Here is a 25,903-nt window from a genome sequence, read left to right on the forward strand (position 1 = left end):
CCTCCTCCAAGCAGATAAGAGTAAAAATGCCCACTTGGTCCAAGAAGGCTCGACTCTAACCTCCTTGCTAGTATCGAAACTCCTTGCTCCCTGGCCTGCTGGTAGTTTACTTGTGCGATTATATCTTTGAAGAAAGCGCCTGGTTTCCACGTCCAATCAAATTCGACCAGGTTGTGTTGTTGTTCACGTAGCCGAAGAGGAAAGAAAAGACAGTCTGACCGTCGTGAAACATGGTGGCGGCAGGGTTGAGGTGGCTGTGCGTGGTGTTTGTCCTATTGTTGACGTCTGAGACTTTTGGGAATAATCGGTTCAGGAGGTTTGAATATAAATATAGTTTCAAGCCTCCATATTTGGCTCAGAAGGATGGATCTGTCCCGTTTTGGGAGTACGGCGGAAGTAAGTCAATCGGTTAAATTCGGTTGTAATGTGCGGTGTCTTCGGTTTTTTGAAACTTTCGATGGATAATTCATTTTGCCGTAAATAATACTTGTGTGCAGTGCAGCGATTGCATTACTACGTAAAAGAACCGGTTTCCATGGAAATGTCTTTCTGCTGTAGTTGAAAAACATATGACAGCTGGGATGTTGCCGATTGTTGTATATTGTTTTTGTAGTTAGTTGCTTTCTAATTTTGGCAGGTTTCATTTTAACTATTTTAGTATGAATTTACCTGTTTTGATTTTTGTTCTATTCCGTTACTTTGTAACAATTTTCGGAGTTGTATAATATTATACCGGTTGGGTAAACATTGTACGTCATTTCACTAATTTGAATTGTATTCAAAATGGCTTTTCATCGTATTGTTACGTAGTTATTTTTAAACATGGAATTAAGGTTAAGAACTAACTGACAGATGACAAATTTTGAGTGTCAACGCCGGAATTAAGTGACATGCACGTGACCATAGTACCTACGTGTTAATGTGAGTTTATGTAGTTACAATTAAAAAGGTTTCATTAAAACATTGGGAAAAAGTGTTTTTGCCAATAATTGTGGGCACAAGGTGTATTAAGTTTCTGAACTTAGATAGGCATAACAGACGTTGATATCCGTGTTCTCGTGAGACCTTATGCAAAGAGTTGTCATTATCAACATGCTATTAAGTCTACAGTTACATTGTTTTGGTAACATTCTAGTTTACCGTAAATGACGAAAGTTCATAATTTTTTTCTTGTGTGGATACAAGGATCTTTCCTTGTCTATGTTGATACTCTGATTTATTACTTGTGTTATAAAATATTGTCAATATACATGAACATGATAGCGTTTGTATTACCTATTCGACAATACATTTTCTACTATTTGCTTCATACATCGATATAATTTTCTAGTTCTGTTACATTACGGTCATATCTTTTACCTGTGAGCAAAGTCAGAGCAAGTGTATGTTTTTGACACTTGAGTAGTACATATGGAAGTGTGAAATTCTCATTCTTTAATTTTGAAAAGTGCTGTTTCTGGTCTTCTGGTATTTAAACATCACCATACGAACTGCCCTGTAATTTGGGACATTGCTCTTAAGGGAAAGTTTATCCTATGGACTAGGATGAAAACAGTGGGCAGACCAATTTCCTTCCCCAACCTTGACCCATCAGGGTTTGTCCTCCTTATCAGATAACCTTGTTGTTAATGGGATATGAAACATTAATCATCCATCCTTCTTTTAGAACCACAATGTTTTCATTTATTCATTTGGTGCTTGATACCATCAGTTGTGAAATTTGTGGGGTAACTGATTTTGCACGTTAAATTTCTGCTGGGGTGTGCATGTGCTGTTCTATAAACAGTATTTTTAAAAATACTAGAGGCATGGTAATCATGATGCTATTGATATGCCAGCATCATATTCAGACTGTCTAGATAATAATTGAAGAAAGCAGTTGTTGGACTTCATTGGGATCTTTCGTTATTGCACCTTATGTTGTTTGTCAACATTATTTCTCAAGATTGTTTTCTCATTGGTTTCGTCTTTTCTTTGCTTGCTATTGATGAAAATGCTTGGACAGTCCATTTGATTTCATTTAACAGTTCCTTAGTATTGTTTACTAGTATCTTTCTCTCTGATGGTTACACTATTTATACCTTGGTTGATATGTGGTGTTTGACAAAGCACAATTTGTGCAGCAAATAAATTAAAGAGAAGAGTGAACAAAAACTTATTTGTTAATATTTTTAGACTTTTAAGCTATTTTAACCCCTTAACACATCGATTTATGTTCCAAAAAATGTGTGTATGGAAAGCATCCCATACAGAATGACATTACATATAGACTTATAAAGCTAGCTTTTAAAGCTCAAAATAATGAGTTTAAAATTTTGAAAATCACTTATAATCAAATCCTGAGTATATATTGCACTGGTCTGTGACTAAAATATCTTGAAACTGGAAGTCATTTTTTAGTTTCTATGCAGCTATGAAGTCCAACCGTGTATTTCATAAGTTTCCCGTGAATATAAATCTTGAAGGAGCTGGCTGGAACACAGTAGATGTATTTATCTTGTATCGCTGACAAGCAATTTTTACTCCTTTCATCCTTTTCAATCTCTACTGAAATAACATCAAGTGTCATACCCAGTCACTATACCATTTTTTTAAAAAAGCATTGCATAAACAGTAATACAAGAGAGGGGCTGAAAGTACGCATCTTGTATCCAAAGTTGCACACAGTAAAGATGGTATCTGGTGGAACCCTCTCAACCAAAACATGGCAGTCAGGCTACAAATGTAATCCCAGGTGGTCTCTAGTGGCCAAACACTTAACTATCTGTGCCGAAATGTATATAGGTGGGATTTTACATTTTTGAAGGCCTATTCTTAAGTTTCCCTGGTATACCAGGGACTTTAAGTTTGCCGAAGTAATAACAACTAGATAAGTCGGGGTTTTATGTTAAGGAGTCTATGACCTAATACTACATTCTTATTGATTTTCTAAACAAATTTCTTGCAGATGCCATTGCCAGTTCAGAAAATGTCCGAATAGCTCCATCAATGAAAAGTCAAAAAGGTAAGTCCATTTGAGGCACATCTGTTAATAATTAAAGTGTCAGACACACATTAATTTTTTCCTTGTTTTCACAGGAGCAATATGGACTAAATCAAAAACAAATTTTGATTGGTGGGAAGTAGATATTGTTTTCCGCATCACAGGAAGAGGTAGACTGGGTGCTGATGGGCTGGTAGGATGCTGTACTGTTTTTATACTCATGCTGTTTAGTACTTGTTAAGTTACCTTTAATGAAGTGAAAAATCTGCAATTCCATTTACTGTAAACCATATTAAATACGTAAACTGATGGTGTGGTTATTTTTATAAAACAGATAATGCATTTTCTTTTCTTTCCTTGCAGGCTTTCTGGTTCACAGAGTCAAAAGGTGCCTATGATGGACCAGTTTTTGGCAGTTCTGATAAATGGGTTGGACTTGGTGTGTTCTTTGATTCATTTGACAATGATAATAAACACAATAACCCCTTCATTATGGGTGTACTCAATGATGGTACAAAGGAATTTGATCATCCTCAGTAAGTTTTATACTTCAGCTGTTGTAAACATGCTGGTTCATAAAATTGATTTATATAACAAATGTGACAAGAAACAATTTGTGTAGTACCTCCAGAATAGTATGATAATGCAAACAGTTGGTTTTTCTACTTGGAGCACCCCTGCCTCACCACTGATAAGAAGTTACTTTAACTTTCGTTAGTTGATGTGTGCACAATATAAATTACCAGAGAAGTTGGACTAAAATAAGAAATTATACGAGTGAATGTGTTAATTGCTTTGTTTGAGAAATGGAAACTTAACTTGAATTTTGTGTTACATATAGCTGTAGGGCTTCAACATTTAAACAGAGCATTATAGGTATTAAGGTCACTTTGTACAAGATATACCGGAAGTCAGATTGGCTAAAAACTCTTTCAAGAATAGTGAGCATCCAGATAACAAGAAAGCACAGGTATATGTATAGCAGTGTTCATTTATTTTTTCCTCATTTGCAGTGATGGAGCAACTCAGATGTTGAATGGATGTATGAGAGATTTCCGCAACAAGCCTTACCCGACAAGAGCTCGAATAGAGTATTACCTCAACTCACTCACTGTAAGTTTCTAATGCAGAAAACAGAGAAGCTGTTTCATTTCAGGTAACAAGAGTTGTCGTATTTTGTGAAGAATATTGCACATACTTCCAAGACAAATTTTGTAAATTTATGGAATTTCTGCAGTTAAAACTGGTGTAAGAGACAGAAATATACATAAAAAGCTGGAACTCTCCAAAGCTATTATTGAGGGTTCAGATTTGACACCGACTTATAACTTTGACATTCTTATACTCTCAGTCTATTAATTTCAGCATTTGCTCTTTGGATTTTGAATTTATTTGGCTGCACTGCTGCTATTGGGGACCTCTGTACATGTGGTAACAGTAGTTTTGTTTTGTTCAATTTTACAGCCAAACTATATGCTTAATTATAACTAAATATATTGCTTTGCACTTCATTTGACATTTGCTGGAGTGTATTTTATCTTCCTTACGCTTTGTGGAAGTAATCTGCTTGGTTCCAGAAGCCAGGGTTGTAGCCTGTACATTGCAATTATTTGAACAGGCACATACCCCTCTTCTCATGAAATATTGGTCTATTTGCTTCTACTGTATGCCAACGCAAGGTTTACTCTTAGTTGCTTGAATTTTTTATGGAAGTGATGGTATGAAGTAGTTAGTGTATGTTCTGGAATGTATGCCTTTTTTCCTACACTTACAAGCTGTGGTTTAAAATTTAAACCCATCTGTGAAATGGAGATAACATTTCAGAGTTGTGAAATGAAGGTAATAGCATTACATTCACACTTGAAAAGGTGGCGACAATTTCTTAAGTAAATTTCTACTTGGAGAATTCACAAAAGATGTAAAGTTGTATTGGGTCAGTTCAGAAATTTATCTAGAATGTAATGCACAAAGGAGATCTCTGCAGAAGTTGTTAACATAAACTTCAGTTCTACACTGTGGCTGAATTACCCTTACTTGCTAGTGTGTTGCTGTATAATGTCATTAATGTTGTTATAATCCGTGGGATTAAGTAACAAAGTGGTCTATTTGTACCTAAGGCTAAAACATTTTGTTCGGAAGTTCATGTATGAGAACCAGTGCTACAATGCAGAAGTTCACAATTGTTCTGTAGGATTTCACTGTCTGTTAGCAGTACCTGAATTAATTCTATGAAAGGCTCCAGAGACCAAATATTGTGAAGATGCCAGATAAGTGTTAACTATCTTAGATTACATTATAAGTGTAAATTCTTAACTGTGTTCAGTACAGTAGTTATATATATTTAATCAGTCCCCAATGAGTTTTGTCTGAATTTCATTTACAACATGTCATGAATAAATAAATGCAAACATGTGATGTCAGTTGGGAGGCCCTGAAGGTTTTATATAGACAGATTGTCATAATGTAGCAGATAGTGGAATCCTAGCCTGCTCTGCTCATCTTCATTGTGCTGAGACGATTGAGCAGTCTTTAAACCAGAAAACTGTTGAAGTAATGATTAAACAGTGTTGTAAACAAAAAATGCAAGTGGGTAGAGATAGAATTTCTATGCTGAAACACTACTGTTCTGTGGAAACTATTATTGTGGATAGTGCATAGTTTTATATGTATATATTTTTTACAGTTATGATTTCAGTATGCATGACATTACAATTCTGTGAATATATATAACAGTTCCACAAGCATGGTTTTTTTACTTCTTTTCTATATATTTAAATTCTGTTATGTTCTTTGCAGGTCCTGATCCATAGTGGTATGACAAACAATGAACAGGAAATGGAAATCTGTTTCAGAGCCGATAATGTAGTCCTTCCCAAAAATGGTTACTTTGGTCTCTCTGCTGCAACAGGAGGGTTAGCAGGTACATTAGTTCATTATTTTATTGTCGGGTGTGGCACTTAATACTAAATACAAATGTAGTCTTGAATCTTTGCAATAAATGATTTATTAAAGTGTACTGACTTAAAGATTTACCTAATAAGTGTGGAAGTTAGTTTGCAAGGTGATGCGAAATACAGTAAGTGTTGCCAGTCACTGTCAATCATAACTAAAAGTAAACTTCATTGTGGAGTTGGTTTAAAACTGTGGATCAGCCAAACTATTATTGCTTGTAATAAATCAAAATGCTGCAGTTTCCATCCAGGTAATAGGTTCCACGTAGGCTGTGAACCACATAGAAAGCAGTGACATAGGCAATATTGCCATAGCAGCGTTTCATAAGTATTTTGTGTGTTCAAGGAAATCACACTGATTTATTTAACATTTGAAACAGTATATTCCCATTTAAAACAATGTTTTCAATGTGCTTTACACTGGAGCAAGTATGATTCTCAAACGAGACATCGGATGTCATTGTGAACATGCCACAATATTTTGTCGGTGCAACTGGCTGACATCTTCATGTGCAGTGAACCTGAACCACACCTGAAGATGTATGTCAGTTGCACTGATGAAATATTGTGGAGTTTTCACGATGACATGAGGCGTCTCATCGGAGAAACATATTAGCAACTAGTCTGTAGGGAAAGCCTCAGGCAACAGCATGACAATCATTCACTATGTAGCTTGCTTTAGAGAAAATCCTCTCACAAGGCAACAATGCTGCTGATTAGGTATATGTATAATGCGTGAATCTGGCCCGCGCAGCTCTCCCCTGTCGGAGGTTAGAGTCCTCCCTTGTGTGTGTGTGTGTGTGTTTGTTTGTGTGTGTGTGTGTGTGTGTGTGTGTGTGTGTGTGTGTGATGCTTAGCATGTTAGTTTAAGTTGGATTAAGTAGTGTGTAAGGCTAGGGACTGATGACCTCAGCAGTGCCCCATAGTCCCTTACTGCAATTTTCCAATCTTTCTTGACAGTGATGTATCACAATGCTAGTACAGAAACAATAGTTTTTCATCCTTGTGGAGGTAGTCCTCCTCCAGATTGCAATCTTTCCTACAATGGCAGTAAATTTTCATTCACCGAATGTATTATCAAAACATGTCTTAACAAAACTAAAATTTTTGTTGTAAGTACACTAAAAAAATCAGATTTGGTTTCAGCAGTCATAAGATTCCAGATCAGGTTTATTTCCATAAGTTGAATTTCTCTTGGTATACCTAATGTCACACTGTTCTAATACGCAGTACATGTGAAACTTACGACAACTGTCATACAGATTGACCTCAATATACCCTCACACTTTTATATGAGACGACAACTGTCATACAGATTGACCTCAATATACCCTCACACTTTTATATGAGAGTTGTCATTGGTTTGACGTGTATTGCGTATTATAATTGTGTAGGACACTGGGTGTAGCAGGAGAATATTCAGCTTAAGAATCTGCGCTTGACTGGGTGCATGAAGTAACTTACTCTTTTGAACTGAAGTGCCTAAGATGGGGAAAAATACCTTGGGTATCAGACGCAACATGCCTTGTGCATAGAGCAGCAAGCAACTCCTACTCAAGTGTTATCATGTGTGTATGACGTGGAAAGTCATATGCCCAATTAAATAATTTCCATTCTCACTATTTGCCGAAGAGGTGCTACTTTGCATCCATCTGAAGTGTGTATGGAGCAAAGTATCATTACTAGGGAGGGGAGGGGGGGGGGCTGGAGCTGTAGATCACCATAGGAACTGAATTGATCCAGTCAATTTTTATACTTTTTGGACTTCAGAAACACCGATCCACTAAAATACCTTCAAAGATCAGGTTTCACAATATTTTTACTGAGCACTGTTATTTGACATTAGTAGACTCCACTTAGTCAAAGCAAGAAGAAAGAATCTGTCACCTGCTTAGTAGTTATCTCAGGTATTGTCTTCTTGCTTTTTCAGTCTATGGCCTTGAGTTTGTTAATGTGGCTGTTGATTACGTGTATCCAGAAAAAGTGGAGGGGGGGTGGCTCGTTTGCTATTGGCTGTTGATTAGGTGTATCCAGAAAAGATGGAGCTTGTGAGAACATAAAGGAAATTCTAGTTCTCCTGTGAAGGTGTGGAGAATTCTTTGTTAGCCACCAAGATGTTTTGGGACTCTAAGGAAATAAATGAATTGTTTGAGCTGGGAAAGCTGTCTGTATGGAACAAACGATTGCACAGTATGAAGTTTCCTTGCGTTCGTTCTTCACTTTACATCCATTTGGGTGCTTAAAAGAAGTATGGGTCATGGATTTGTAGAATTTGCATAGTATGCAGACTTCTCCCTAAACTATTAATGGGTACTAACACAGTTATTTTGTAGTAATCAATTATCCAAAAACACTTGTCTGATGTATTATTTGATACCTTCTTGCATATCATGCTTTGTGATTTTATCATATAGCTCAACGTAGAGAATGTTGCATATGGTGTTGATCACGTAGGTACGGTCACATAGGTAGTTGGCCTAATACAAAACAACAACCACCACTACTTTGCTCTCAGCATGTTATGTAGCTACAAACTCCAGATGGTTTCTTTCTTGCCTCTTCTCATTTGTTCCTTTTGTGCTGCTTTTTTTTTCACTTTCATGCAAGCTAAGGTATAGGATGGAATAACAACAATGGGAGAAGAATAGATTGCCCCTTGCCATAGAGGCTGTTATTAACTGTTGGACTGGAAGCATGGCGGTATTCCTTCCTGTCATAAGAGGCGACTAAAAGGAGTCTCAAACGTTTCAGCCTATATGTGATGGTCCCCTCTCAGGTTTGACCTCCATATTTCCAAATTCTTCCGAAGAGGGAGCCAATTGGGGAAGGGCGCCTTACATGGTGCTTCGTGTTCATTGTGCATAGACCTTTAGCCAGCTTTCTCGTCATCGCATTGCCGTCCTGCTCATTCTCCATCTCTTGGATGAGGATACATTCCTGGGCGTGATTTCCACCGTGCACTGTGCAGTGTTGCTTTTTGCGGAGATGACAACCATGGACTTCCTTGTACCTAATATCCAGCACGGTAGCCAGTCCGTTGTGGTGGGGCTGCCATGTACCCTGTTTGTTGTAGCCCCCTAACACAGGGATCGCTCTGCTGATGCCTGTGCCATTAACTCCCCATGTATGCCAAGGAGTAGATGCCTATCTCCCTGGGGCATCAGGACTCCCGGCAATGGCCATCCTGCGAGGTGGCCCGTGCTGAGGCTGGGTGGCGCTCGTGGGGAGGGCCCTTGGTCAGGGTGGGTGGCATCAGGGTGGATGACTCTCAATGAAGTGTGGTATATCATCTCTTGCTGGTGGCTAGCCACCAGCAGTCTCTAAGCATTCTCGGGCTCAATTCAATGCTCAGAAATACGATCCCAAATTGTTCCCCTCCTTGGCCACACTGTGGGAGGAACGTAAGGCTCAGGATGGCAGTGGTTCCTAGTTTGTACGAGAGCTGATGGGGATTCTTTCACGTCAACAAAGCCTCAATTCTTCATAGAGTATTTAGAGAACAAGTTTGGGGAGGTGGAGGGCTTGTCCAAAATGCACTCTGGGGCAGTATTGATGAAGATGGCATCCTCTACCCAGGTTACTTGCTTGTGACAAGTTGGGGGTTGTTTCAGTTACCATCACACCCCGAAGAGTTTAAATATGGTCCAGGGTATTATTTTCCATAGGGACCTTCTTTTGCAGTCTGATGATGAGCTGCGTGCCAATTTAGAGCCAGCCTGTTCATTGGGGTCCGAAGGATAATCAGATTGCTACCGGTGCCTTCATCTTGGCCTCTGAGGGTGATAAATTACCGGAGAAGGTCAAGGTGATGGTCTAATACTGTGATGTCAAGCCCTATATCCCTCCCCAGATGCAGTGCTTTAAGTGCTGGAAGTTCGGACGTATGTCTTCCCACTGTACTTCCAGCCTCACATGCAGAGATTGTGGACGCCCATCACATCCCAGTACTCCATGTGCCCCACCTCCCATCTGTGTCAACTGTGGAGAGCATCATTCACCTTGCTCGCAGGACTGCAGGATCTTACAGAAACAGCAGAAAATCATGGAATATAAGACCCTGGACCGACTGACCTATACTGAGGCTAAGAGGAAATATGAATGACTCCATCCTGTGCAAATGACTTCCTCATATGCTGCCGCTACAACCATCGTGATAGCCCCATCAGTTAAGTGAATTCCAGTCGTCTCACCAAGCCGTACAACTCCACATGCCCCTTTGGCCATGGGGGGCACTACCCACCCTGTTGCTCCTGCGCCACATACCTCGGGAGCAACACCCCCCCCCCCCCCCCCCCCCCCCCACACACACACACACACACACACACACACACACACACACACACACACACACACACACACACACACACACCCCACCCCACCCCACCAATCCCATCGTGGGTGTCCATCCCAGCTTCTAAGCCGGAGAAGCGTCCAACTTCTTCAGCTTCTCTCCCTCGCAAGGGGTCCCTTGGGTCCCTCCCTTCCCAGGTTTCCGCAAGTGGGAAGGATTACGCCCAGCAGTGGCATAAGTGCCCACAAGCAGCTGGTCGTAGGGCTTCGTGATCCTCCTCCGTCCTGGACTCTGAATCAGTGAAAGCCAAGGAGCAGCAAGAAAAGTCCAAGAAGTAGACCTCTAAGACGAAGAAACTTGCAGTGGCACCCACCCCACTGCAACCTACAAGCTCTGTGTCTGAGGGTGAGGTAGAGATTCTGGCGTCCGCTGAGGACCTAGATATTGCCGGACTCTCGGACACAATGGATGTCACTCGAACAGGTACTCAATCGGTAGCAGCAGGTGACCCAGTGGCGTAATCTGGCACCTCGGTGCCTTCACGCCTTTCTCAGCCATGGACAGTGTCATCCTCCAGTGGAACTGCAGCGGTTTTTTGCACCATCTTGCTGAGCTCCAACAACTTCTCAGCCTTCACCCTATCCTCTGAATTGCTCTTCAGGAAACTTGGTTCCCGGCGATGCGAACCCCCGCCCTCGGTGGCTATCGGGGTTATTATAAGAACCGGGCAGCTTATAAGAGGGTATCTGGTGGTGTCTGCATCTACGTCCTTCACTCCCTTCACAGCGAGTCTGTCCCTCTACAAACACCTTTAGAGGCTGTCGCTGTTCGGGTGTGGACGCCTCAGGCTGTTACTGTCTGCAGTCTCTATTTTCCACTGGGTGGTGATGTCCTGCAACATGTCCTGGCTGCGCTGATAGCCCAATTGCCACCACCTTTTCTGTTATTGGGCGACTTCAACGCCTATAACCCTCTGTGGGGTGGATTGATGGCAACAGGCTGAGGTAGCATCGTTGAGCAAGTATTGGCACAGCTCAACCTTTCTCTTTTAAATAATGGTGCCTTCCCACATTTCAGTGTGGCGCACGGCACGTACTCAGCCATCAGCCTTTTGATCTGCAGGCCTAGCCTATTACCATCTGTCCAATGGAGTGTGCATGATGATTTGTACGGTAGTGACCACTTTCCGATCTTTCTGTCACTGCCACAACGTCACTCTTCTGGGTGCCCCTGCAGATGGGCTATGAATAAGACTGACTGGGACTTGTTCACCTCCATTGCCACTATTGAGCCTCTTTCTAATGACTACTTGAGTCTCAGGGCCTTCTGGTTCTGTCTCAGGGTGGGTTCTGTAAGGGCCGCTCTGTCACCGATTATCTGCTGTGCCTGGAGTCTGCCATCCGTACAGCCTTTGCCCATTGTCAGCATCTGGTCGCCGTCTTTTTTTACATGCTGAAGGCATACAATACGACATAGCGACATCACATCCTCTCTACGCTTCATGGTAGGCGTCTTCAGGGCCTGCTCCCGATTTTCATACAAAATTTTCTGTCGCTTCGATTCTTCCGTGTGCAAGTTGCGGCCTCCAATAGCTCCTCCCAAGTTCAGTAGAATGGGGTACCACAAGGATCTGTCTTAAGTGTCTGCCTCTTTTTGATTGCAATTAATGGGCTCGCTGCGGCAATGAGAACGTCTGTCTCAGCTTCCTTGTATGCTGACGACTTCTGCCTATACTATAGCTCCACTGTCATTGCAGCTGCTGAACGGCAGCTGCAAGGTGCTATCTGAAAGGCGCAATCTTGGGCTGTAGCGCATGGCTTCCAGTTTCTGGCTGCCAAGACCTGCGTTATGCATTTCTGCCGGCGACGCACTGTTCACCCTGAGCCACAGCTTTATCTTGGCGGCGAACCTCTTGCTGTGGTGGAGACGCATCGGTTTTTGGGATTGGTTTTCGATACCCAGTTGACTTGGCTGCCTCATATTCGGCAGCTTAAACAAACGTGCTGGCGGCATCTTAACGCTCTTCGTTGCTTGAGTCACACCAGCTGAGGTGCTGATCGGTCTACCCTTCTACGGCTGTACCAGGTGTTAATCCAGTCCCGTCTAGATTATGGGGCCTGGCTTATGGCTTGGCATCCCCTTCTGCTTTGCAGTTGCTTGACCCCATTGTTCACAGCGGAATCAGACTCGCCACTGGAGCTTTCCACACAAGCCCTGTCACTAGCATACTTGTGGAGGCTTGTGTCCCTCCATTGCGGATCCGGTGCCAACGATTACTGGCCGCTTACGCTGCTCATGTTTGTAGCTCGCCTGAGCATCCCAATTACCGTCTGCTGTTCCCCAACTTGGTCGTCCATCTGCCAGAGCAGCGGCCCCGATCAGGGTGTACGATCTCAGTTCGTGTCTGGGCTCTTCTCTCTGGGTTTGAGGTTTTTCATCTTCCACCTCTTTTTCCAGGCGCCTCTGCGTATATCCCCGTGGTGTGTGGCCGGCCCTTGCCTTCGGCTCGATTTGGCACAGGGCCCGAAGGACTCAGTCCCTCCTGAGGCCCTCCGCCGCCACTTTCTTTCAATCCTTGCCTCATTTCAAGGCTCTGACGTTGTCTATATTGACGATTCGATGGTTGCTGGCCATGTTGGTTATGCTCTTACTCTAGGGGATAATTATGAACAACACTCATTGCTGGCTGGTAGTGTTTTCACTGCCGAGCTGGTCGCCATCTCTTGCGCCTTAAAGTATATCCGCTCCTGCTCAGGTGAGTCCTCAGTTATCTGTAGTGACTCCGTGAGTGGTTTACGAGCTATTGACCAGTGTTTACCTCGCTCTCTTGTGGTGATGGCTATCCAGGAGTCCCTCCATACTCTTGCCCGTTGTGGCTGCTCTGTGATCTTTCTGTGGATCCCGGGTCATGTAGGCATCCCGGGAAATGAACGTGTTGATACGCTGGCCAAATAGGCTGTTGGTGCACCAGCCTTGGAGGTTGGCCTTTCGGAGAGTGACCTGAGGTCAGTTTTGCGGCAGAGGGTACTTCGCACCTGGGGTGAAGAATGGCGCGCCCTTCCTTCATCCAACAAACTTCAGGCCATCAAGGAGGCTAACTGTGTGTGGCGCTCCTCCTTGCGGGTCTCTCGCAAGGACTCTGTTGTCCTTTGCCTGCTGCGCATTGGCCACACCTGGATGACACACAGCGCCTCGAGAACCCACCTTTACGTCGCTGTGAGTCGGCTTTGATAGTGGTCCACATCTTGTTGGACTGCCCGCTTTTAACTCTGCCCAGGCAGACATTTGCGCTGCCTGATACGCTTCCTGCACTTTTATCAGATGACGTTGCGATGGCAGATTTAGAGTTTTATTTATTTTTCTCCTATGGTCAGCCAACCACTGTCACACTCCGTGTGATTTTTAATTCCTTTTGTCTGGTCTCTGTCTGTCTCTTTCTTGTCCTGTATTGTCTCGTCATCTCCATTGTTTTTATTCCTTGTGGGTGTTTAAAGTTCATGGAAAAAGGGAATGATGACCCTAGTAGTCTGGTCCCTTCAATACCACAAACCAACCAGCTGGAAGCATGTCCGATTCAGAAGGTGACAAGGAAACATGGGAAAGCAGAGAAAGAAAACAATGTATACTGAGTAATGTAATGCAAGCAGTATAGCCTGATAGCTAAATATGTAGCAGTACAGTTAAATCCCTTTTTAATGAATATCTGAGGATCCAAAAATTTTTCCCCTAAATAGGGATTTTCCTTAACTGGAGGTTTTGTGAGAGTACATAGAAAGAGTGACAGTCATAATTCAAGCATGTTTAAGTGATATAAGTGCTATTTAATTACAAAATTACTAATATTATGTGATACTAATTTAAATGCAGTAAATACACAATTATTACAGTTTTCACAGAGCACATTTTTCATTTTAAATATATGGCGTGTGACGAGGGCCTCCCATCGGGTAGACCGCTCGCCTGCTGCAAGTGTATCTATTTGATGCCACTTCGGCTGCTTGTGCGTCGATGGGGATGAAATGATGATGATTAGGACAACGCAACACCCAGTCCCTGAACGGAGGAAATCTCCGACCCAGCCGGGAATCGAACCCGGGCCTTTAGGATTGACAGTCTGTTGTGCTGACCACTCAGCTACCGGGGGTGGACTTTCAATTTAAAAAAAGCAGGAAGCCTTGTTTTGTCATTCCAGCACCCTGTAGTAACAGAAGTTGTTGCTCCAGTGTGTTGATAAGTTAGAATCGATTAATTTACATTGAAAGAGGAAAATATGATTATGCAACAAAGCCTGAGTGTAAAACCAACAGAACCAAGAGGATAGCGGGGGCCAACATAAGCAAGGACACCAATAGAGGGAGAGGAGAGGGCGAGGGGAAAGGAGCATGGAGGGGAAAGGAGGGGAAGGGAAAGGAAATGCAGCCCTGGAACACATTGAAGACAAGTTTGGCGAAGTGGACTCCCTGAGCAAGATGCGGTCGGGTTCGTTGCTGATAAAAATCAGTTCCTTGCACAGCAAGAGTGAAACTTGACGCAGTGCTCTCATTTGCCTCCTCCTCCTCCTCTTCCTCTTCCTCCTCCTCCTCCTCCTCATTTCCAGGTGCTACTCGTGTTCCATCATAAGCATTTCGTTTGCAGCAGTCTAGGGTACACGAGTCAGAACACCACCACCACCACCACCACCACTACAACAATGTTCCCCCCCCCAGGGGGTCCACAACTCTTTTGTGGATACGTGCGTGGCGAGCACGGGGCCCCGAGCCATTGCAGCCTTCTTTCTCTCCAGGGCTGCATTTCCTTTCCCTTCCCCTCCTTTCCCCTCCATGCTCCTTTCCCCTCGCCCTCTCCTCTGCCTCTATTGGTGTCCTTGCTTATGTTGGCCCCCGCTATCCTCTTGGTTCTGTTGGTTTTACACTCAGGCTTTGTTGCGTAATCATCTCCTCCTTTTGGCATTCCTTGGTCCCCCTCTGGGGTTTGACCTCCATTATGAAATTTCTCCTCCGTAGTGTGAGCCATTTGGGGAAGAGCACCTTACCTAGTGTCTCCGACGTGCGCCCTCCTAGTACATTCCACCTTTTCTTTCACGTCGTTGTCTGATGCTAGGGTGCATAGCCAGCACGGTAGCCAGCCTGTGTGGTGGGGTTGCTATGTACCCTTTTGGTTGAGCCCCCTGAACACACAGGGATCACACTTCTGATACCTGAGCTGTGACCTCCTCATGCATGCCTTGGAGTGGTTGCTCGTCATCCTGGAGCATCGGAACTCCCGGCAATGGCCTCCGTGCCAGACGGCCCTTGCTGTGGCTGGGTGGCGCCCGTGAGGAGAGCCCCTGATCGGAGTGGGTGGTATCAGGGCAGACGCTATGCAGATGAAACGCATACGGGTCTAAAACTCTGGCCGTTCTTCTGCGGCCGTCTCTCTGCGTGGAACTGATTCCTCAAGTGCTGCTTCTCTTGCCCCTTCGGCCTTCCCTTCCATGGCTACCCCCTGGGAAGAGGGTCAGGCCCATCGTCTAGGGGCAAAACCTTTCCCCCGTTATCTAGTTTGCACCAGGACTGATGGAGATACTTTCACCAGTGTCAAACCTTTATTCTTTGTGGAACACATTGAAGACAAGTTTGGCGAAGTGGACTCCCTAAGCAAGATGCGGTCGGGTTCGTTGCTGATAAAAACTGCTTCAGCTGCCCAATCTGCGGCCCTTCGTGCCTGTACCCATCTTGGCACAATTCCTGTGTCCATTACTCCTCACCAGCCCCCCTGCGGGTTCGGGGGTAAGAATAGGCCCGCGGTATTCCTGCCTGTCGTAAGAGGCGACTAAAAGGAGTCTCAAATGTTTTGGCCTTAATGTGATGGTCCCCCTTGGGGTTTGACCTCCATTTTTCAAAATTCTACAGAAGTACGAGCCTTTTGGGGAAGGACACCTTACATGGTGTACCACTGGTCCTAAGTGCACTAAGACCTTGGCACTCAGCATTGCACCGGCGTTGTCACCATACCCATTATTCCTCAAATTGGGCCTAAACGCCTGATGGGTTGTCCAAGTTACGCCCATAGTGCATCTCCATCTGCACCAGCGATCATGATGGACTTTCCATGGCACCAGAAATCCAGCACGGTAGCCAGCCCGTTGTGGTGGGGTCGTCATGTACCCTCTAGGTTGTAGCCCCCTGACAACACAGGGATCGTACTGCCGATACCTGAGCTGCACCCTCCCCACGTTGGCCAAGGAGTAGATGCCCGTCTCCTTGGGGCATCAGGACTCCCGGCAATGGTCATCCTGCCAGGTGGCCCTTGCTGCGGCTGGGTGGCGCCCGTGGGGAGAGCCCCTGGTCGGAGTGGGTGGTATCGGGGCGGACGTTTCGCACATGAAACGTCAACACGTATCAGGTCGCTCTGCGGCCGAGTCTTCCAAAAGAAAAGGTACCGTTTCTAGTTCTGGTTCTCCTGCCCTTTCCCCCTTGGCCACTCCATGGGAGGAGGGACAGGCCCGCCGGCTTGGGGCGAAGTACTTCCCCCACTATTTGGTCTGTTCTCGAACAGATGGGGGGACGTTCGCCACCTCCAAGCCCATGTTCTTTGTTCGGCACATTGAGGACGTCTTCGGGGAAATCGAGGCTCTCAGCAAGATGCGATCAGGGTCCGTTCTTATCAAGACCACCTCTGCCACACAATCGGCGGCACTCCAGGCGTGCGACCGCCTAGGGGACATCCCAGTCTCCATTGTTCCACATCTGGCACTAAATAGGACGCAGGGGGTTATTTTTCATCGTGACCTCCTGCTACAATCTGATGAGGAGCTCAGGGCCAACCTGGAGCGCCGCGGCGTGCATTTCGTCCGGCGAGTCCAGCGCGGCCCCAAAGACCGTCGCATCGACACCGGGGCCTTTATCCTCGCCTTCGAGGGGGACGTTCTCCCGGAGAAGGTAAAGGTGATGTGCTACCGTTGTGACGTGCGACCTTACGTCCCGCCTCCTATGCGCTGTTTTAGGTGTTTGCGCTTTGGGCACATGTCGTCCCGGTGTGAGGCTGAGCCCCTTTGTGGCGACTGTGGACGTCCTCTTCGTGAGGAACATACTTGCACCCCACCACCTCGGTGCCCTAATTGTCCTGGCGTCCACTCGCCTAGGTCCCCAGACTGCCCCGCCTATCAGAAGGAGAAAAAGATACAAGAAATCAAAACTTTGGATCGGCTCTCTTATTCTGAGGCCAGGAAGAAGTATGACCGCCTTCATCCCGTGTCACTGGCCACTTCGTTTGCCTCAGTTGTGTCCACTCCTTCCGCTGTATCCTCACCTCTATCCTGTCCCCCCTCCGCCTCCTCTGCCCATCAGGGGGCTCTGCCTCCGCCTCCCAAATCCCTCCCTTCCAACTCCTCCTCCCCCGCGGCCCCCACCCCCCCTGCCCCAGGGGCCACCCTTCCTCCTCCTCCTCCTCCTCCTCCTCCCCCCACGCCACCTGAGAAGCGATCCTCTTCTCAGGCGTCCATCGGGGAAACGTTCCGGACCCCAGCTTCCGAGGTCCGGCGTTCCAAAACGGACCCCGCGCGTGAGGACCTTCTTCGGGTCCAGCCCACCATCCCTGTGCCTCCTCGGCCTTCCAAGAAGGCCTCCAAGAAGAAGTCTCTATCCCCCTCTCCACCCCGGCGCGTTTCATCTGACGCTTCATCCGTGAGTCGCTGCTCCCGGCCGTCCTCAGTTTCGCCGGGACGCTCTGCTGCCAGGCGTTCCGCTGGCCTTTTGTCGGCAAATGATGCGGCCCCTCCTACACAATCAGGGACAGCGGCCGCAGCTGGCGACGAGTCGATGGAACCGGATCCGCCTGCAGTCAGTTGTAGCGTTGTTGCCTCGCAACCTGGCCCTCCGCGGCCATCGAGGTGACCAGCTCTTCCCCGTCTCGTTCCCCCAACTTTTTGACTAGCAATGGCGTTGTTTCATTGGAACATAAGAGGTATTCGATCTAATCGGGAGGAATTACAACTGCTCCTCCGCCTGCACTGTCCGCTCGTCCTTGGTCTCCAGGAAACCAAGTTGCGCCCGACTGACCGTATTGCCTTTTCCCACTATACCTCGGAGCGGTATGACCTCGCCCCTGTGGACGGTATCCCTGCTCATGGTGGGGTCATGTTGCTCGTTCGGTACGATGTCTATTACCATCCCATCCCATTGACCACCCCCCTCCAAGCAATAGCTATCCGCATTACTCTTTCTGCTTTTACTTTTTCAGTTTGTACCGTCTACACTCCACCGTCATCTGCTGTTAGTCGGGCTGACATGATGCACCTGATCGATCAGCTTCCCCCGCCGTTCTTATTGTTTGGCGACTTCAATGCCCATCATCCCCTTTGGGGCTCTCCTGCATCCTGTCAAAGAGGCTCACTCTTGGCGGATGTCTTCAACCATCTCAATCTTGTCTGCCTCAATACCGGCGCCCCGACTTTCCTCTCGGACTCTACTCATACCTACTCCCACTTGGACCTCTCGATCTGTTCTACCACTCTTGCCCGTCGGTTCGAGTGGTATGTCCTTTCTGACACCTATTCGAGTGACCACTTCCCCTGTGTCGTTCGTCTCCTGCACCACACCCCATCCCCACGTCCTTCGCGCTGGAACATACTGAAAGCTGACTGGGGACTTTACTCCTCCCTGGCGACTTTTCCGGACCACGATTTTCCCAGTTGTGACAGTCAGGTCGAATACCTCACGGCTGTTATTATCCATGCTGCCGAACGTTCCATACCTCGTACTACTTCTTCTTCACGTCGCGTTTCCGTCCCCTGGTGGAACGAGGCTTGTAGGGACGCTATCCGTGCTCGACGACGTGCTTTACGCACCTTTCGCCGCCATCCTACGTTGGCGAATTGTATTGAATACAAACGACTCCGAGCGCAATGCCGTAGAGTCATCAAAGACAGCAAAAAAGCTTGCTGGGCCTCTTTCACGAGCTCCTTTACCAGTTTTACTCCCTCTTCCGTTGTTTGGGGTAGCCTGCGCCGGCTGTCGGGCATTAAGGCCCACTCCTCAGTACCTGGCCTGACCTCAGGTAATGAGGTCCTTGTTGATCCTGTGGCTGTCTCCAACGCCTTTGGCCGCTTTTTCGCGGGGGTTTCAAGCTCCGCCCATTACCATCCTGCCTTCCTTCCCAGGAAAGAGGCAGACGAGGCTCGGCGACCTTCCTTCCACTCGCTGAATCTGGAAACTTACAATGCCCCCTTTACTATGCGGGAACTCGAACGTGCGCTTGCACTGTCCCGGTCCTCTGCTCCGGGGCCAGATGCCATTCACGTTCAGATGCTGGCACACCTTTCTCCGGCGGGCAAAAGCTTCCTTCTTCGTACCTACAATCGCGTCTGGACCGACGGTCAGGTCCCCATGCGTTGGCGTGACGCCGTTGTTGTTCCTATACCCAAACCCGGGAAGGATAGACACCTTCCTTCTAGTTACCGCCCCATTTCTCTTACAAGCTGTGTCTGTAAGGTGATGGAGCGCATGGTTAATGCTCGGTTAGTTTGGATTCTTGAATCTCGACGACTACTTACTAATGTCCAATGCGGCTTTCGTCGCCGCCGCTCCGCTGTTGACCACCTTGTGACCTTGTCGACATTCATCATGAACAACTTTTTGCGAAGGCGCCAAACGGTAGCCGTGTTCTTCGACTTGGAGAAGGCTTATGATACCTGTTGGAGAGGAGGTATCCTCCGCACTATGCACAAGTGGGGCCTACGCGGTCGTCTGCCCCTTTTTATTGATTCCTTTTTAACGGATCGAAAGTTTAGGGTACGTGTGGGTTCCGTATTGTCCGACGTCTTCCTCCAGGAGAACGGAGTGCCTCAGGGCTCCGTCTTGAGCGTAGCCCTTTTTGCCATCGCGATCAATCCATTTATGGATTGCATTCCACCTAATGTCTCAGGCTCTCTCTTTGTCGATGACTTCGCGATCTACTGCAGTGCCCAGAGAACATGCCTCCTGGAGCGCTGCCTCCAGCGTTGTCTAGACAGCCTCTACTCATGGAGCGTGGCAAATGGCTTCCGGTTCTCTGAAGAGAAGATGGTTTGTATCAACTTTTGGCGATATAAAGCGTTCCTTCCGCCATCCTTACATCTCGGTCCCGTTGTTCTCCCATTCGTGGACACAACTAAGTTTCTAGGGCTCACGTTGGACCGGAAACTGTGTTGGTCTCCACATGTCTCTTATTTGGCGGCCCGTTGTACACGTTCCCTTAATGTCCTCAGAGTTCTTAGCGGTTCATCTTGGGGAGCGGATCGCACTGTCCTGCTTCGCTTGTGTCGGTCCATAGTCCGATCGAAGCTGGATTATGGGAGCTTCGTCTACTCGTCCGCTCGGCCATCCCTCTTACGCCGGCTCAACTCCATCCACCATCGGGGGATACGTCTTGCGACCGGAGCCTTCTACACTAGTCCTGTCGAGAGTCTTTACGCTGAAGCTGCCGAGTTACCATTGACCTACCGGCGCGACATACTGCTGTGTCAGTATGCTTGCCGGCTGTTGTCTATGCCCGAACACCCCTCTTACAAGTCCTTCTTCGCCGATTCTCTCGACCGTCAGTACGGGTTGTATGTGTCTGCCCTGCTGCCCCCCGGAGTCCGCTTCCGTCGCCTGCTTCGACAATTGGATGTTGCCCTCCCTACCACCTTCAGAGAGGGTGAGAGCCCGACACCACCTTGGCTCCAGGCTCCGGTTCGTATTTATCTCGACCTCAGCTCACTCCCGAAGGAGGGTACTCCGGCTGCAGTGTATTGCTCACGGTTTGTCGAACTTCGTGCTCGACTTGCTGGTCACACCTTTATTTACACCGCTGGCTCCAAAACTGACGATGGTGTCGGCTGTGCCTTTGTCGTCGGGACCGCCACCTTTAAATACCGGCTCCTTGACCAATGTTCCAGCTTTACGGCCGAGCTTTTTGCTCTCCATCAGGCCATTCAGTATGCCCGCCGCCACTGCCATTCATCGTATGTACTCTGCACTGACTCACTCAGTGCTCTTCAGAGCCTTGGGGCTCCCTATCCGGTCCGTCCCTTGATTCAACGAATACAGCAGTCCCTCCATTCTTTCGCTGATAATGGCGGTTCTGTCAGCTTTCTGTGGGTCCCCGGACATGTGGGAGTGCCTGGGAATGAGGCTGCGGATGCTGCAGCCAAGGCTGCAGTCCTCCAGCCTCGGCCAGCCTCCCATTGTGTCCCGTCATCTGACGTTTGTGGGGATGTATGTAAGAGGCTTGTGTCCTTGTGGTGGGATGCTTGGTCATCTCTCCAAGGAAACAAGCTCCAGGCAGTAAAACCGCTCCCAACTGCTTGGACAACTTCCTCCCGACCATCTCGGCGCGAGGAGGTCCTTCTGACCAGGTTGCGGATTGGGCATTGCCGGTTTAGCCACCGCTACCTGCTCTCTGGTGACCCAGCCCCGCAGTGCCCTTGTGGTCAGGCATTAACGGTGCGCCATGTTTTATTGTCGTGTCCCCGTTTTAGTCAATTTCGTGTTGTCCTGTCCCTGCCATCTACCTTACCGGATGTTTTAGCTGATGACGCTCGAGCAGCTGCTCGTCTTCTGCGTTTTATAACTTTAACTGGCTTGACCAAAGACATTTAACCTTTTTACTTATTTCATCTGCATCTTTGTCAGGTCCTTTTGATTTCCCCCCATCCCCTTGAGTTTTAGCAGGTTCCTTGTGCTCTAACACCAGTGACTGGGCGGTAATGACCTCAGCAGTTGAGCGCCCTTAAACCTTACCAAAAAAAAAAAAACTCCTCACCAGTCTCTAAATATGGTACAAGGTGTGATTTTTCACAGGGACGTCATCCTTCAAACTGATGAGGAACTTCGGGACAATCTCGGACGGCGGGGTGTTCACTTTGTTCGGCGTGTTCAGAAGGGTCCTAAAGATAATCGTATTGATACTGGTGCCTTTATCCTGGCCTTTGAAGGGGATACCCTTCCTGAGGAAGTTAAGATTATGGTCTATCGCTGTGATGTGAAGCCGTACATCCCACCTCCTATGAGTGAGGTGTTTTAAGTGCTTGCGTTTTGGCCACATGTCTTCTCGCTGTTCCCAGGCCCCTCTCTGTGGTGACTGTGGACGTCCACTCCATGAGGGGAGTCCCTGTGTTCCCCCTCCTGTATGTGTAAATTGTCATGGTAGTCATTCTCCACGTTCACCAGATTGCCCAGTATATAAGAAAGAAAAAAAGATACAGGAGTATAAGTCCCTCGATCGTTTAACCTACACAGAGGCTCGTAAGAAATATGCACGACTGCACCCTGTGTCCATGACATCTAGTTACGCCTTGGTTACATCTTCACCCCTTCCTCCCCCTTCCTTACCCCCATCCCGGACCCCTCGCCTCCCCCCCCTCCCCTGCGGCTCCCACACCTTCTCCTATGGGCGCTGCTTCCCCTCCCCAGCCGGAGAAGTGTCCCACTCCTTCGGCGTCTGCCGGTCAAGGGTGCCTCTCCCGGGATGCCCCTTCCCGGCACCTTCCAGGTCAGAGGTCTGCTGCCGCGCGGCGACCGCGAGAGCCGCGGTCTGTCGGCCCCCAGGTCGCCCGGTCTCTTTCTGTTCCTGATCTTGCTGCAGCTGGCTCCTTTATGCCACACAGCCCTCCTCGATCTCAGCCTGGAAAGAAGAAGAAACGTAAGTCCCGGGACAAAGAGCCTCTGGTGTCACCGGAGGTCCCTTCCCCGACTTCACAACCGGATTCTGACCTGTCGTTCATGGATGTCGCCTCCTCCTTGTCGGTGACGGGTGGGGACCCGGCGGTATGACTGGATTTAGCATGTTCAGCCCTCATTTAAACCATCGTTCTGTGGTTCTCCAATGGAATTGTAATGGATACTATCATCACCTTCCGGAATTGAAATCCCTTCTTTCGTCATACTCTGCAGCTTGTGTGGTTCTCCAGGAATCTCATTTTACTGATGCTCACTCACCGACCCTCCGTGGATTCTGTGTTTTCTGTCGAAATCGGGTCGGACCCTTGCGGGCTTCTGGTGGCGTTTGTATGTTGGTCCGTACAGACATTGCTAGCACGTGGATTCCTCTCCAAACTACATTGGAAGCGGTTGCTGTTAGGGTCCACTTAGACTCTGCAGTCACAGTTTGCAATCTTTATCTCCCTCCTGACAGGACTCTTACACCTGTTGCCTTAACTACCCTTCTTCAGCAACTTCCTCCTCCCTTCCTCCTCCTTGGGGATTTTAATGCTCATCATCCTTTGTGGGGCAGTGCCTTTCCATCTAGACGAGGTCTTCTTATAGACCAATTTATTGCAGACCACGACCTGTGCCTTCTTAATGATGGCTCCCCTACTCATTTCAGTGTCTCTTTCTTCTCCCTCTCTCCTCCCTTCATTACACTGGTCGCCACACGACGACCTTTGTGATTGTGACCATTTCCCGTTGATTATCACGCTCCCTTCCCGCTCCCCGATGGACAGGTTACCTCATTGGTCTTTCCACCGCGCTGATTGGCCTCTATACACTGCACAGGTCGAGTTTTCTCCCTCTTTGTCGGGTTGTATTGATGACGTCCTACATGACGTGTCTGACGCGATTTTTCGCGCTGCTAGCCTGTCTGGACCATTTCGTCGCCGGCAAGTCCCGTGGTGGAGTACGGCCATTGCCATTGCCATCTGTGATCGCCGTCGAGCTTTGCAACACTTTAAGAGGCACCCATCCGTAGCCAGCCTTACTACCTTTAAACGCATCCGTGCTAAAGCCCGTTATTTAATCAAACAGGGTAAGCGGATATGTTGGAAACGATTCGTTTCTTCCCTTGGTTCTACTGTCCCTCTGTCACAGGTATGGGCTACACTTCGTTCTCTCCAAGGTTGCCATCGGCAGTCCACCCTCCCAGGCCTTCACCTCCCAGATGGCATTTGTACGGACCCATTAGTTCTTGCAGAACATCTTGCGACCCATTTTGCAGTGGCGTCAGCGTCAGCCTCCTATCCAGCTGCTTTCCTTCATCAAAAACAGCGGGCTGAAGCTTCCACCTTATGTTTCACCCCTTGTGAGTCAGAAAGTTACAACGAACCTTTTACAGAATGGGAATTTCTTTCTGCTCTATCTTCTTCTCATGATACAGCCCCTGGCCCAGATTCCATTCATAACAAACTGCTTCAACATCTCAGTGCTCCACAACGGCAACATCTTCTTCGGGTGTTTAACCGTATCTGGCTCCAGGGTGACTTCCCTTCTCAGTGGAAGGATAGCATTGTGGTTCCTGTCCTTAAGCCTGGTAAGAACCCCCTATCTGTTGACAGCTATCGGCCAATTAGTTTGACCAATGTTGTTTGTAAGTTACTTGAACGGATGGTAGCCCGTCGGCTCAATTGGGTCCTCGAATCTCGGGATCTATTGTCGCCTTACCAGTGTGGCTTTCGAGAGGGACGGTCTTCAATCCATCATTTACTTCACTTGGAATCCGCAGTTCGGCAGGCTTTTTCCCAGCGCCGCCATTTGGTTGCAGTGTTTTTTGACCTTCGCAAGGCCTATGACACGGCCTGGCGCCATCACATCTTACTTACCCTTCATCAGTGGGGTCTTCGGGGCCCACTCCCGATTTTTATCCGCCAATTCCTGATCCATCGGTCATTCAGAGTTCGAGTTGGTACTGCTTTTAGTTCTCCACGGACCCAGGAGACGGGCATCCCACAGGGTTCTGTCTTGAGTGTCCTTCTTTTCCTCATTGCTATCGATGGACTTGTGGCCTCTGTCGGTCCCTTGGTCGCCCCTGCCCTGTATGTGGATGATTTCTGCATTTGGGTTAATTCCTCCTCGATAGCATCTGCAGAGCGGCAGCTCCAGGTAGCTATACGGCGTGCCTCTGCATGGACCCTCTCACACGGGTTTCAATTCTCTCCTTTAAAATCGCGAGTGGTCCACTTCCGTCGCCATACTACGATCCACCCTGATCCAGAGCTCTATCTCGCTGCACAACGATTGCCTGTGGTCCCACAGTTTCGTTTCCTGGGCCTTCTTTTCGACAACAAGCTCACTTGGCTGCCCCATATCAGACTCCTGAAGGTAGGATGTTTCCGTAAACTCAATGTCCTTCGCTTCCTTGCCCACTCCTCTTGGGGTGCGGACCGTTCCCTCCTCCTCCGTCTTTATCATACTCTAGTTCTGTCTCGCTTGGACTATGGTTGTCAAGTTTATGGTTCAGCTGCTCCTTCCACACTGCACGTGCTGGATCCAGTCCACCATCGTGGTATCCGTTTGGCCACCGGTGCCTTCCCTACTAGCCCTGTTGATAGTCTCCTGGTTGAAGCTGGGATCCCCCCCCCCCCCCCCCTTTCTGTTCGGCGGTCCCAGCTTCTGGTGTCTTATGCACTCACTATCCATTCCTCTCCCACTCATCCTTCCTATTCTATCCTGTTCCCAGACCATGGATGTCGCCCACCCGACTCCCGCCCTCGGGCGGGTTTACTGGTTGGGCTGCGCCTTGCGTCTCTTTGCCGTGATTTTCAGCTTCCTTCTTTGTCCTGTCTTCCTCGCTCCGTCCCCTCCACCCCTCCTTGGTTAGTTCCTCGGCCTCAACTTCGGATGGATCTCCGCCGCGGTCCGAAAGATTCCATCCCCCCGGTGGTGTTCCGTTCCTTTTTCCGCCAAATTTTGTGGGAGTTTCGGGATGCTGTTGTATTTTACACTGATGGCTCTAAATCTGCTG

At 47.6% G+C, this 25,903-nt stretch overlaps 1 protein-coding gene across 1 annotated transcript in view; it reads left to right on the top strand.

Annotated features, from left to right (window-relative positions):
- Positions 1-200: 200 nt before the first annotated feature.
- The window catches only part of LOC124555278 (protein ERGIC-53), a 96,925-nt gene continuing 71,222 nt past the window's right edge, over positions 201-25,903 (top strand). Inside the window, exons 1-6 of the mRNA XM_047129151.1 lie at positions 201-396; positions 2,948-3,004; positions 3,079-3,176; positions 3,347-3,519; positions 3,997-4,096; positions 5,780-5,903. Coding sequence (XP_046985107.1) covers positions 231-396; positions 2,948-3,004; positions 3,079-3,176; positions 3,347-3,519; positions 3,997-4,096; positions 5,780-5,903 — 718 coding nt within the window. The 5' untranslated portion in view covers positions 201-230. The remainder of the gene's footprint in view (positions 397-2,947; positions 3,005-3,078; positions 3,177-3,346; positions 3,520-3,996; positions 4,097-5,779; positions 5,904-25,903) is intronic.

Source organism: Schistocerca americana, chromosome X, assembly GCF_021461395.2.
Source record: "Schistocerca americana isolate TAMUIC-IGC-003095 chromosome X, iqSchAmer2.1, whole genome shotgun sequence".
Taxonomy (NCBI): Eukaryota; Metazoa; Arthropoda; class Insecta; order Orthoptera; family Acrididae; genus Schistocerca; species Schistocerca americana.